Source organism: Entelurus aequoreus, linkage group LG03 (genome assembly GCF_033978785.1).
Source record: "Entelurus aequoreus isolate RoL-2023_Sb linkage group LG03, RoL_Eaeq_v1.1, whole genome shotgun sequence".
Classification (NCBI taxonomy): domain Eukaryota; kingdom Metazoa; phylum Chordata; class Actinopteri; order Syngnathiformes; family Syngnathidae; genus Entelurus; species Entelurus aequoreus.
In genome coordinates this window covers 56,641,066-56,656,416 of record NC_084733.1, presented here as the reverse complement: position 1 = coordinate 56,656,416, position 15,351 = coordinate 56,641,066, and the positions used below count along the sequence as shown (strand labels likewise).

General features: G+C 37.7%; 1 protein-coding gene across 3 annotated transcripts in view; it reads right to left on the bottom strand.

The window, feature by feature from the left end:
* The window catches only part of LOC133646659 (signal-induced proliferation-associated 1-like protein 1), a 182,389-nt gene that overhangs the window by 14,178 nt on the left and 152,860 nt on the right, over positions 1–15,351 (bottom strand). The window contains exons 9-15 of one of the 3 annotated variants that reach the window (XM_062042255.1): positions 7,550–7,824; positions 5,880–6,134; positions 5,658–5,801; positions 5,390–5,547; positions 5,196–5,278; positions 1,462–1,874; positions 329–535 (exon numbers count right to left, since the gene is read on the bottom strand). In XM_062042255.1, the coding sequence (XP_061898239.1) occupies positions 329–535; positions 1,462–1,874; positions 5,196–5,278; positions 5,390–5,547; positions 5,658–5,801; positions 5,880–6,134; positions 7,550–7,824 (1,535 nt within the window). Of the gene's footprint in view, positions 1–328; positions 539–1,461; positions 1,875–5,195; positions 5,279–5,389; positions 5,548–5,657; positions 5,802–5,879; positions 6,135–7,549; positions 7,825–15,351 lie in introns of all 3 variants that reach the window. The other 2 variants (XM_062042257.1, XM_062042254.1) reach the window with 2 other exon arrangements.

The following is a 15,351-nucleotide window of genomic DNA, read 5'->3' as shown; positions in this document are numbered from 1 at the left end:
ACACGTTAAAATTGTGGTGTTTTGGGGGGCCAAACATGGATAAAATCGATTTCAATTCAATGGGCGGCGCTACTTTGAGATACCAGTGTTTTGAGTTAGGAGCTTGGTCATGGAACCTAATAAGCTGGTAAGTTAAGATACTACAGTACTGCCGGAAGAAAAATGTCAACAACAAAAAAAAGGAAAATAAATAAAATGTGCCTTTGAATGTAAATATGGTCAACTTACAACACCACAAGGTGTCTCTGTTGACCACAATATGAATGCAACAAGATGCTTCTCTGTCTTCAGTGACAACTTGGGAGTTGGGGGGTGGAATAACTCTTACTTCCGAGTGCTGCCAAAGTCCACAGAGTTGACGATTCCACCGGGTTTTTTCCAGCCAATAAGGAATTTGGATGTCGCCCCTTGTCGTGGGTAGAAGGTCTTGGTCCCAGGGGAATTCTGGCGAGTGGGAGATGTGGGTGTTGACGGTTCCTCTTGGGGGGACACAGGACTTGGGCCCTCCATGAGACTCCCTGAGGCACTCAGTATGCTGCTGTGTGACAACCATGTGTGACAGGTTTAGTATTTACAAAATACACAAAGAGGCAGCATTGTGTCTATTTGTGACAACCACAATATAGCCCACTGGACAATGGCGGAATAATAGTGCCATGCCAAGTAGATAAGTAGTATCTTATTTAATGGAATAATATACACAGAGTGATATAAATATTTAAAATGTTTACCGGTACTATAAAAATGTAAATGCAAATTGAAATTATAACCAAAAGTCACATAAAATTCATTTTCAGGTCCTTGGTGCTTACTTTAAAGTTGTTTCGGTTGTAAAAAAACAAAAGAGCAGTTAAAATATCTTATTTCATCCCTTGGAGTTGCAGGTAGATTAATGCAGTTGTGATAAAAACAGGACACGGTGTCCTTGCGCGCTATAATCTGACATGAAAGATAACGTTTTGAAGCCGCCGCAAGTTGTGTGCATGTGCGCCAACGCACGCGCACGCACGTATTATAAAACAAAGCTTCCGATGTACACGTCGAGTTATTTCTGGCTGGGTGAAGAAGGGAGGGAAAAGAGCTTTGGTTGATTCAAAAGAAGTGGGATTTAAAAGAGGAGGGGAGGGGGGGGGGAGACAGTGCTGAGCTCACAGTCTGCTTTTTTAGCAACTTCAAGCATTTCCTTTCTATCATGGATACTGGAGGATAGAGAATGCCTGCACACACGCACGCACGCACGCACGCACGCACACACACACACACACACACACACACACACACACACACACACACACACACACACAAGTTCACACAGGCACACACAGACACACAGACCCTTTGTTAAAAAGCCAAACCGCAGAGCTTCTGACTTGTAGGCCTGGGATGGTGCAGGATGTGTCTGGAATTCATTGAATGTTTTACATTTTCAACACACGATGCATGAACACATTTGCAACACACCTGGAGTGGGAGGCACCATCAATCAGGGCGTAGGAACCATCTTCAGGAAAAACTGAAGGGCTCTTCAATGGGGTCTCCAAACCTCCTCCAACAGGAACAAGAGAGTCTGGAGTTGGAGGCGAAGACTCGTCCCCTCCCTGGCTGCCCGTCGATTCATCCTGCCACGGGATGGCATCCTTGGGCGTGAAGGCGCCGCCAGAAGAGGCGGTGCTGCTCTGGGTGGCGGTGAAGGACGTAGCGTCGATGCCGCTGTCAGTGGACGTGCCCTGGAGGTAGCCGCCGAGCTCGAGATCGCTGCGTACTCCCGATCGTGAGCCCACTTCGTACCATTTCTCGTCACTGTGGGCGGAGCTTGAGGCGTTGCTTGATAGAGTGTTGCTGCTCGACTGGCTGGAGGAATATGGAGCGTCCTGCTGTTTGAAAACAAGACATAAAAGTCAGAGGTCATGTTGTTTCCTAAAATAGGATATGGACAAACATTTGGGACACACCTCTTATTGAATCAGTTAGGTTAGCGCCCCTTTTTGGAAATTTTGGGCTTTCAGTCTTTGAAAAATAGGGTTGGATAAGATTGGTTTTAAAAATCTGGATAGTCGACACCTCCACATCATCCAGCACAAAGGAAATGTACTCAAGAAGTGATTTTCTCTGTACGTGTACAGTACCACTAGAGGCACACAGGCTTTATCTAGTGGTACTTACTTTATTACTTTACTTTATGTGCAATTAATTGTATTAGATTAATTATTTATGTACAGTGTTTTAGTTTCCTATATTCAAACACAGTGTCACTGTTCAAACTGTGTGTAATGTTACAGTGGCCCAAAATTTTAAATATGCTTGTTAAATACAACTTCTGCCTTGTTTTAAATTAACACTTAGGCCTACTACGTTACTGTGTTTTGATGTTGGTCATTATGCTGGTACTTGGAGAGTGTGTGTTTTCTGAGGTGGTACTTGGTGAAAAAAGTTTGAGAACCACTGAACGAGAGCAAAGATTGTAAGAGAGGCTCTCTCTAGTGTACCATCGTGACTTTTGACCTCTCAGATGTCTGTCCATCTGCCGTCAGATGGACAAACAAATTCCTAACAAATGTCTCCAAAATGTCTTCCCAGAAGAGTAAATGCTATTAGACTTACAAAGGAGGACATCTATTTACATTTTCTTACTTTTCCCTTCCTGCCAGATCACAAATCTTTGATCAAATACTGTAGTTCTCTGTTGCACACAGAGAAGAGTCTCAACGAGTGATGTTCAAATAAATATTTTGATTTTTCAGAATTGTTGACGAAGCAAATAAGGCAAAATGTAGTGCAATACTTCTAACTCCTCTGGTCAGCATTACTGCGATCAATGCAACACTGCCATGGAAATAGGAGTTTAGAACGTTCGCCAAACCCTTTGAAAATAATATTAAAAAAACAATTATTGTTAATTCTACTCGTAGTCTATCAATGAAAACATCCCCTTGTTAAAATAATTGTGTCAGAGTAGAGTAGTTTTGCAACGTAAGGGGCAAAAAAGACCCACTTATTAAGTAACACTGTGTTGCACATAAGGATGGCCGATATGGCCTAAAATCTGTATTGCGATATATATGGCATCCTCTTGTGATAACGGTATACATTACAGTATATTATTGTGCATATAAATGGTCATAAAACAAGTTCATAACAGGTTTTAAAGGCGTCTAATTTGGCTGCTGACGTATGCAGTAACATTTAGCGTCATTATTTTGGCAAAACTATTATTAATCTACTTGAAAATTTACTGTAAATATCCGGTTACTTTCTGTTGTAACATGTGTCTATATACACTTTTGTTAAAATGTATTAAACACTTACTCTTCTGTTATTTTGTTACTTTACATTAGTTTTGGCCAATACTACACATTTGGGTATTACATCAATGCCAAGTAGTTATGGGGGCAGTATTGGCCATAACGATGTTCATACTTAGAATTTTCAGGATTATCAAATAATAACATTTTTGATCACACCTTTTATCCGGCAAAAACAAAAGATAGTGGTGTACTGTATATTATTTCCTTATTCCACTTTCCCCAAATTAATAACAAAGTCCCTTTTGCAAAAATAAAAAAAGACAAAACAAGTCTAATCACTATATTATTTGCCATATACTGATAATTGGTATCATTATTGTTGATCAATCAATCATTCAATCAATCAATCAATCAATATGTATTTGTACAGCCCTTAATAACAAGTGCCTCACAGGGCTTTACAAACTCACAACTACATTTCCTGATCTAAACCCACATCTGGGCAAGGAAAAACTCAAAAGACCCCAGCTGGAGAAAAAGAAGAAACGTTGAGAAGGCACCACAGATTTAGGGACCCCTCTTCCAAGGCTGCAATGGATGTTGAGTGGGTATATTGTAATTATTGAATTGTTAAATTAATAGATAATGTGGTAAGCCAACAGATAGTCATAATGGGGATCTTATTCCGGGCTCAGCCAGGTCAGCCCACAGTTGTGCGTGGAAGAGTGGTCCACCCCGGCTCACAACTCCATACTTGCCAACCCTCCCGTTTTTAGCGGGAGAATCCCGGTATTCAGCGCCTCTCCCGACAACCTCCCGGCAGAGATTTTCTCCCGACAAACTCCCGGTATTCAGCCGGAGCTGGAGGCCACGCCCCCTCCAGCTCAATGCAGACCTGAGACTGAGTGGGGACAGCCTATTCTCATGTCCGCTTTCCCACAATATAAATCAATCAATCAATCAATCAATGTTTATTTATATAGCCCTAAATCACAAGTGTCTCAAAGGGCTGTACAAGCCACAACGACATCCTCGGTTTAAAAATAAATACGCTTGCAAGTTCCAAAACGAATGGAAACAAGAATTTCAGTTAATACAGGACAGTTCGAAGGGGAAGGTGTATGTTGCCTGTAAATATGTAGAACAGACTTCTCCATTGAACACAGTGGCCAAAATGATATACTCAGTCATGAACAGAGAAGTTAAACAGGACAATACTGCCATCTAATGGATAGATAATTCAAGTATTTCTTTTATGTAAATAAAATAAATATATATATATATAGCTAGAATTCACTGAAATTCAAGTATTTCATACATATATATATATATATATATATATATATATACATATATATATATATATATATATATATATATATATATATATATATATGAAATATATATGAAATACTCGAGTTGGTGAATTCTAGCGGTAAATAACCACGCCCCCAACCACGCCCCCCGCCCCCAACCACCCCCCACCCCCTACCCCCCGATATTGGAGGTCTCAAGGTTGGCAAGTATGCAACTGTGATATTTGTATCGATCCGCCCATCCCTGTTTACACTCAAGAGTTCAAGCTTAGCGGTTAGCTATGCTTTGTGTTTTAGCTATCACTTGTTCTCCAGTCCTCCAGTGATAATTTTACTTGTAAAAACTGTGTATTTGTCGTAATGGAGTTGAGGATTACTGCTTTAGAAGTTGCACTGTGGAGGGATGTTAGCCGCTTTTCCTCGCTAGCGAGGACGCTACATTGTGTTGAGGACACCTTTGACAGCTTATCTCTGTCAAATGTGCGGCACATTGCGAGAATGTGTCATCAACAAGCATTATCACAATATAACTATAGTATAAAAAGCTCTATTGTCAGACAAAGGTATATAATTTATATCGTATATCGTGCAACCCGAGTTGCACTATTACAACCCCATGACATGTCCTGCCCACCTTAGCGCTCTTGTTAGGTGAAATGTGCCCACTTTGTTCAGGTGGCTGTAGTCGAGGAATCACCGCCTTGGAAACCAAAGTGTCTGTAGGTGGCACAAGAATCAAATGAAATTATGCTTTCAACAGCAATGTTCAAGTCAAATTCATATTTGATTCTAATAAGGAGACCAGATAGGTTAGCTTGCTCTTCTTACCTGCAGTGGTTTTATCCCCCTGTCTGCATGCTGCCTCACCCTCTCCATTCCGGGACCAAGCAGCAGTTGTGCTTGAGCCAATTTTAACGGCACTAGCACCGTCACCTGGCAACTGTCGCACAGACAACACAGGGGACTGGCAGTTGTTGTTATTAAACCTAGAAAACAAGAGGATCTATGGGTCTCTGTTGCAAGATTGCTTATTTACTTCCAGTGTTTTTAAATCCTCCTGCATTATCTTCAGTGGGTTGGGAAGATAGCAGCTTACCCCTCAGGCATAGACTTCTGCCTCCAATGGTTGGAGCTCATGTTGTCGGTATAGGTCATGCTGGCGGGGGAATTTGTGTTGTGAAGCGTGCGACCCATCACAATGGAACAAGCCAGGGCGTAGTTTTCATTTCCGGGTGAATATCTGTGAAGAAGTTGCTGTCAGATATAATTGTGACGCTGTCGTTTAGTTGCAATTCAGAATCAGGAGATCTAGCAGTACCTTTTAGGAATGATGGGTCGGCCATCGCTGGAAACACTGCGAGGAAGGGCGACAGAGTTACTGAAGTCTGGTGGAGGAGCCTTGATAAGTGTTCCACTTGAGCCAACAGGTCGCGTTTGAGGACTGGAGGATGTTCGTGGCCACTTGCTGTTACTGTTGGTGACCGGGCGGAAGGGGAACTTCAACTCATAGGGCATTCCTTCTTTGTGGTTCTTGTAGTCCACTAGCGGCATGTGATAGATCTCAGAGCAGCCTCTGTGCAAACAAGACCCATTTCTTTCTTTAGTTTATTTCGAACATGAACACACTTACATCATAATACATCACACAATTTCATATCATTTCATTTTACATCATGCCCGAAAAGGAGTACGAAGAAGCAAAGCTTATTTAATCCTACCCATTTCCCACTTCAAAGCGTTTACAAATATATAGAATCATTTACTGGCCTTTTTATATAATAAAATAACATCTATGAATTAGTATACACAACAGTTTTGTAACATGTAATTAATTAATTCAGTCATTATTAACATACTGAGATGAAGAATATCTTATTTTCAATGAGGTTGGAAGTATTTCTCATAATTCTTCTTCTTTGTACTTTTTAAGCACTATTATTTTGAACAACCTCTTAAAGTGGATCATATCAGTACAATTTTTAACTTCTTTACTTAATCCATTCCATAATTTAATTCCACATACTGATATGCTAAAAGTTCTAAGTGTTGTACGTGCATATAAATGTTTTAAATTATTTTTTCCTCTAAGGTTATATTTCTCCTCTTTAGTTGAGAAGAATTGTTGTACATTCTTTGGTAGCAGGTTATAGTTTGCTTTGTACATCATTTTAGCTGTTTGCAATTTTACCAATTTTACCAAATTTTCTCAATAAAAAAACATTTACAAATGTAAAACAATAATAATAAACAATATAACATTACTATTATTAAGATTATAATTATAACTATTATTATTTTGTAATAATTCTAATCTAATAATATAACAAAAATACTATGCAAAATAATTAAAACACCTTAATTTCATAGTAATGGGCAAATGACACCACAATGAGTGTATGACACACTCACTAGCTGCTTTGACACTATTGTTTGATCATCCATCTGCTGGATTAAAAATGTCACTATTTTTGACAAGAAAATAAAACAAAAGTTAGCAAATATATATATTTTTTTTTTCTAAGACAACAGTGCTGCATAAAGGAATATGAAATGCAGAGCTCTGGTCAATGGTCAATGAGCCAAACAGTAAACAAACAAGAGAAGAACATTTACCCTTTTGGCACTATAAAATAAATAAAAAACATTTTCATTTTAGTTGCATCGATGATTGTGACAAAACCAATGTCAAAGGCAACTCCTCCGATTTATTTAGTAGGAGCTGTCACTCGTACGAATGAAGTGCTTCCTGATGAACACAGTTTGGTGCTTCGCATTCAAATGACGCTGCAGCTGTATTGGTCACATGTTTTTTCTTACAGTGATAAGACACATTGAGGCTTCAAGGGACACAGTATCAATCCTTGTGTGTCATAAGGCATCAATGCTTCTATATCGTTTGACCCATCACTGTGCTATTCCAAGAAAGTACTGTAGTAGTAGAAAATATGCTATGCCACACTGTGTTACTAATTCCTTTTTCCACTCTACCTTCGAGGTGTAGAGTCTTCGTGCGGAGGAATGATGACCACTTTGACGGTGACGGAGGTTCGGAGCAGGTCGATCATCTGCTCGTGCGACAGCGACGCCACGGCGACCTTGCAGATCTCCACCAGTCGGCTGCCCTGCCTGAGTCCGGCTTGCCAGGCGTAGCCATAGGGCTCCACCTCTGCCACAATACCCTCGAAGTTGACGTGAAAGCCCAGCTGACCCAGGGCATTGCGGCGCAGGGTCATCTCTGCAGTTTGGCTGCCTTTGGTCAAAAGCTAGCAGACATGAAGGGAGAGGACACAAGCAATAAAATATATATTAAACCGCAACATTGGGATGCATTACTCATTACTTACAAGTCATGTTTTAAAAGAGGTGTGGCGACTGTAACTACAAGAAAATATGTGTTTGGTGAATAAAATATATAGATTTTTTATTTTTGTTATGATATGGCATGCTGTCATACTTGCCAACCTTGAGACCTCCGATACCGGTAGGTGGGGGGTGGGGGGCGTGGTCGGGGGTGGGGCGGGGGCGTGGTTGGGGGCGTGGTTAATAGGGGAGTAGTATATTTACAGCTAGAATTCACCAACTCAAGTATTTCATATATATATATATATATATATATATATATATATATATATATATATATATATATATATATTTGTATGAAATACTTGACTTTCAGTGAATTCTAGCTATATATATATATATATATATATATATATATTTATTTTATTATACATATAAATAAAATAAATACTTGAATTTCAGTGTTCCGGAGGCTATCCAGTAGATGGCAGTATTGTCCTGTTTAACTTCTCCGTTCATGACTGAGTATATCATTTCGGCCACCGTGTTCAATGGAGAAATCTGTTCTACAAAATGTACAGGCAACATAATTACATACCCCTTCCCCTTCGAACTGTCCTGGATGAACTGAAATTCTTGTTTCCATTCGTTTTGGAACTTGCAAGCGTATTTCTTCATCTTGCTCGTCGACGGCGTCGCCATGTCTGTAACTTCCTCGTTCTTCTGCTTCGTCTCCTTGTTGTGTGCGCAGTTGTGCACTCTACTCTCTAAAAGCCGTAGATGTTATGACGTCATTGGGCAGGCAAGCTGTTTATATTGTGGGAAAGCGGACGTGAGAACAGGCTGTGCCCACTCAGGTCCGCATTGAGCTGGAGGGGGCGTGGCCTCCAGCTCCGGCTGAATACCGGGAGTTTGTCGGGAGAAAATTTCTGCCAGGAGGTTATCGGGAGAGGCGCTGAATACCGGGAGTCTCCTGGTAAAACCGGGAGTGTTGGCAAGTATGCATGCTGTTAAACGCTTTTAATTGTCATTTGTTTATGAGTACCCCAACGCAGGCTCTGATCTACAGCCAGTTTCATGCAGACAGTCTTGCCCCTCCATACAACCCAACAAGTAGCGGGAGGATGCATGGCAGGGAAATGGGCGTCACTGTTGTAGCCTTAAAAGCCCTCTAAAACAACTTTAAAAGCCTCCACCAACATTTTATATACATGCTGCAAGTACATATATTTGAGACACTTGTGATTTAGGGCTATATAAATAAACATTGATTGATTGATTGATTGATATATATATATATATATATATATATATATATATATATATATATATATATATATATATATATATATATATATATATATATATATATATATACATATACATATATATATATATATACACATACATATATATATATATACATACATATACACATATATATATACACATATACATATATATACACATATACATATATATACACATATACATATATATATATATATATATATATATATATATATATATATATATATATATATATATATATATATATATATATATATATATATATATATATATATATATACACACACACATATACATATATATATATATATATATATATATATATATATATATATATATATATATATATATATATATATATATATATATATATATATATATATATATATATATATATATATATTAGGGCTGCAACAACTAATCGATTAATTCGATTAAAATCGATTATAAAAATAGTTGGCGATTAATTTAGTCATCGATTCGTTGGATCTATGCTATGCGCATGCGCTGAGGCTACTTTTTTTTTTTTAACCTTTATTTATAAACTGCAACATTTACAAACAGCTGAGAAACAATAATCAAAATAATAGGGGTGTAATGGTACGTGTATTTGTATCGAACCGTTTCGGTACGGGGGTTTCGGTTCGGTGCGGAGGTGTACCGAACGTTTTTCCACACGGACATATTAAGTAGCGTACTGCACGTTGTGTAAACAATACTCAAAATGCCGGACATTTGAGGCATTTAAGAAACTCCCCCGACAGCTCCGCAAAAGAGGACATGTCCGGTGAAAAGAGGACGTATGGTCAGTCTATCGTAGCCCATTAGCTGCTAGCATGCTAGGAAAAGAGGACATGTCCGGTGAAACCGATCGCGACCGGGCTAGGTCCTGACCATACGTCCTCTTTTCACTGGACATGTCCTCTTTTGCGGGCCTGTCCGGGCGGTGTTTCTTAAATGCCTCAAATGACCGGCATTTTGAGTTAGGGTTGTGTGTATTTTCAATGTACGTTTAGGGTTAAGAAGGTTAAAAACAAAACAAATTGTGCGCGCAGCAGCATATGTCAGGGAGGGGGAGAGACAGAGAGAGCGAGAGAGTTATGATAAACACGCATGCGTCGTCAGTAGGGATGATGCTTGAAACCGGTTACCCGGTTGTTCGATAAGAAAAGAACCGAGTCCTCGGACTCGAATCCCTTTTTGAGAACCGGTACCCGTTATCGAGACCACTATAGTAAAGAAAAAGAGTTGGTTCTTTATTCGAATCCCTGGGAACAAATCCCGTACCGACAAGAAATGCCCCGTGGGACATCACAAGAAATTACGTCATGTAGCTCAGTCATTAGGCACAGATGGGGAAAGCAGGAAAAAAATGGACCGGAAAAAGCGCTCCAAGGCATGGCTTCATTTCACCAAAAAAAAAAGAGGAACGAAGATCGCCCCTTTTCTTCTGCCAGATGCCCAAGTCCCAGCTACAGTGGCGGTGACGCCGGTGAGTAACTAACGTTAACTGATGCCGGTTAATTTCCATATCTGCGCACTTGTAGTAACGTTACCTCTTATGTCAACCAGGACTGCAGTAATGTTAGCTAGACTAACGTTACCTAAGCATAGTCAGTGGCTAACGGTAACGTTAACGTTAGCCTTTTTGTATGTGTCTGATAACGTTAACGTTAGCCTTTTTGTATATAATAATAATAATAATGGATTAGATTTATATAGCGCTTTTCTAGACACTCAAAGCGCTTCACAGAGAAGTGAGAACCCATCATTCATATTTACAACTCATTCATTCATCATTCATTCTCCGGTGTGAGCGGCACCGGGGGCAAGGGTGAAGTGTCCTGCCCAAGGACACAACGGCAGCGATTTTGGATGGTAAGAGGTGGGGAGCGAACCTGCAACCCTCAGGTTTCTGGCACGGTTGCTCTACCCACTACGCCATACCGTTATATGTCTGATAACGTTGACGTTAGCCTTTTTGTATGTGTCTGATAACGTTAACGTTATGTTGTAGTCTACACCACGACAGAGTTTGCAAGTCTGTCTATTAAACTAGTGCTTTCTTTATTTTTTTAGTTTATTTGGAACATGAACACACTTACAGTATAATACATCACAGTTTCATATCATTTCACTTTACAGGAGTAGGAAGAAGTCAAGCTTATTTAATCCTACCCCTTTCCAACTTCATAGCGTTTACAAATATATACATCATTTAGTGACCTTTTTATAATAAAATATCTGTGAATTAGTATATACAACAGTTTTGTAATATGTAATTAATTAATTCATATACTGTGATGAAAAATATCTTATTTTCAATAAGGTTGAAAGTATTTCTCATAATTATTCTTCTTTGTACTTTGTAAGCACTATTCATTTGAACAACCTCTTAAAGTGGATCATATCAGTACAATGTTTAACTTCTTTACTTAATCCATTCCATCATTTAATTCCACATCATTTTAGCTGTTTGCAATTTTACCAAATCATCGAACTTTAATATTTTTGACTCAATAAATAAAGTGTTTGTATGTTCTCTATATCCAAAATTATGTATCAGTCTAATTAATTTTTTTTGTAACACGGTTAACGAATAAAGCGCACATTTGTAGTTATTTCCCCACGTTTCTGCACAATAACTCAGATATGGTAATGCTATAGTAGCTAGCAGTAGAGAATGTGAAGTGATTTGTTAAACCAAATAGTGTGTTTTTTTCCATATACAACAACCTATCTGGACTCGATAAGAGAACCGATAAGGAATCGGTTAGATAAAAGGATTCCATAATAGGCTCAAACTCGATAATTTATTATCAAACATCATCACTAGTCGTCAGGCTCTGCTTTTTATCGATAGATTTATCAGATTAAATTTTTTATTATCTATAGCAGGGGTGTCAAAAGTGTGCATTTTTGTAACATTTTCCTTGTTTTTTTGGCAAGTTGAAAGAACATGGCGCCAGTATGCTGTTTTTTTCCAATAAAATACTGGAAAGGATAGAAATGTAGTTTGTCTTTTTTATCCGGTTATCAATCGATTAATCAAAGTAATAATCAACAGATTAATCGATTATCAAATTAATCGTTAGTTGCAGCCCTAATATATATATATATATATATATATATATATATATATATATATATATATATATATATATATATATATATATATATATATATATATATATATATTTTTTTTTTTACAAATACACACATATCCATATATATATATATATATATATATATATATATATATGTATATATATATATATACACACTACCGTTCAAAAGTTTGGGGTCACCCAAACAATTTTGTGGAATAGCCTTCATTTCTAAGAACAAGAATAGACTGTCGAGTTTCAAATGAAAGTTCTCTTTTTCTGGCCATTTTGAGCGTTTAATTGACCCCACAAATGTGATGCTCCAGAAACTCAATCTGCTCAAAGGAAGGTCAGTTTTGTAGCTTCTGTAACGAGCTAAACTGTTTTCAGATGTGTGAACATGATTGCACAAGAGTTTTCTAATCATCAATTAGCCTTCTGAGCCAATAAGCAAACACATTGTACCATTAGAACACTGGAGTGATAGTTTCTGGGAATGGGCCTCTATACACCTATGTAGATATTGCACCAAAAACCAGACATTTGCAGCTAGAATAGTCATTTACCACATTAGCAATGTATAGAGTGTATTTCTTTAAAGTTAAGACTAGTTTAAAGTTATCTTCATTGAAAATAAGGACATTTCAATGCGACCCCAAACTTTTGAACGGTAGTGTATATATATATATATATATATATATATATATATATATACAAACTCCTTTTCCATATGAGTTGGGAAATTGTGTTAGATGTAAATATAAACGCAATACAATGATTTGCAAATCATTTTCAACCCATATTCAATTGAATGCATTACAAAGACAAGATATTTGAAGTTCAAACTCATAAACTTTTTTTTTTTTGCAAATAATAATTAGCTTTGAATTTCATGGCTGCAACACGTGCCAAAGTAGTTGGGAAAGGGCATGTTCACCACTGTGTTACATGGCTTTTCCTTTTAACAACATCTTGCTTGGATGCAGAGGAGGGTAGAGTAGCCAGAAATTGTACTCAAGTAAGAGTACTGTTACTTTAGAGATTTATTACTCAAGTAAAAGTAAGGAGTAGTCACCCAAATATTTACTTGAGTAAAAGTAAAAAGTATTTTGGGAATAAACTACTCAAGTACTGAGTAACTGATGAGTAACCTGTTCGTTTAATGATGACGGCAACAAATAATGCAGAAAAACATAAAAATAGCAATGAGCAAATTCAGAGCCAGGAATATCTCTTAAGCAACTAAAACAATAATATATATTAAATAATAATACATTAAAATAAAAAAAAATTAAGGCAAATTGAGCCACAATAAATTAACAGCACCATAGGCTCAGTAGGCATTCATTGATTGATTGATTGACACAGTAAATTGCACAGTACATAACATATTCCGTACAATTGACCACTAAATGGTAACACCCCAATAAGTTTTTCAACGTTAATCAATTACTTAATAAATGACCAAGTCGAGATGATCTACCTCATATATACATATACATACACACACATAATATATATATACACGACCGTTCAAAAGTTTGGGGTCACATTGAAATGTCCTTATTTTTTAAGGAAAAGCACTGTACTTTTCAATGAAGATAACTTTAAACTAGTCTTAACTTTAAATAAATACACTCTATAGATTGCTAATGTGGTAAATGACTATTCTAGCTGCAAATGTCTGGTTTTTGGTGCAATATCTACCTATGTAGATATTGCACACGTGTAGGTGTATAGAGGCCCATTTCCAGCAACTATCACTCCAGTGTTCTAATGGTACAATGTGTTTGCTCATTGGCTCAGAAGGCTAATTGATGATTAGAAAACCCTTGTGCAATCATGTTCACACATCTGAAAACAGTTTAGCTCGTTACAGAAGCTACAAAACGGACCTTCCTTTGAGCAGATTGAGTTTCTGGAGCATCACATTTGTGGGGTCAATTAAACGCTCAAAATGGCCAGAAAAAGAGAACTTTCATCTAAAACTCGACAGTCTATTATTCTTCTTAGAAATGAAGGCTATTCCACAAAATTGTTTGGGTGACCCCAAACTTTTGAACGGTAGTGTATATATATATATATATATATATCTATATATATATACATATATCTATATATATATATATATATATCTATATATATATATATATATATATATATAGATATATATATATATATATATATATACACATATACGCCTCCCTAGGGAGGTGTTTCGGGCACGTCCGACCAGTAGGAGGCCACGGGGAAGACCCAGGACATGTTGGGAAGATGATCTCTCCCGGCTGGCCTGGGAACGCTTCGGGATCCCCCGGGAGGAGCTGGACGAAGTGGCTGGGGAGAGGGAAGTCTTAGCTTCCCTGCTTAGGCTGCTGCCCCCGCGACCCGACCTCGGATAAGCGGAAGAAGATGGATGGATGGATATATACATTATATATATGTATATATATATATATATGAATATATACATACATTTATATATACAGTATATAATTTATATGTATTTATTTTGCCATTTTTGTTCACATGTTAAAGGTGTTTTAATGAATATACATGCATGTTTAACATATAGATTCCTTTCTTTCATGAAGACAAGAATATAAGTTGGTGTATTACCTGATTCTGATGACTTGCATTCATTGGAATCAGACAGTAGTGCTGATAACGTCCACGTTTTCAAATGGAGGAGAAAAAAAGTTACTCCTTTCTGTCTAATACCACATGTATGTGGTTGGTTTTTGGCATCTTATTTGTCCAGCCTCCATATTCGTTTTTATACACTTTACAAGAAATATATTGGCGGCAAACTCCGTAGCTTGCTAGCTTGTTTGCGCTGGCTTTTGGAGACTCTTATTTTGTTAGCGCAGGCGCGATGGAGCGGCACTTTTATTGTGAAGACAGGAACTGTGCGGTCAGTCTTTAGGCTTTTGACGGGAAGTACGGTTGAAATAAAAAAGTGTCTTTTTTCCTTCAGACTTTTGATTGATTGATTGAAACTTGTATTAGTAGATTGCACAGTACAGTACATATTCCGTACAATTGACCACTAAATGATAACACCCCTAAAAG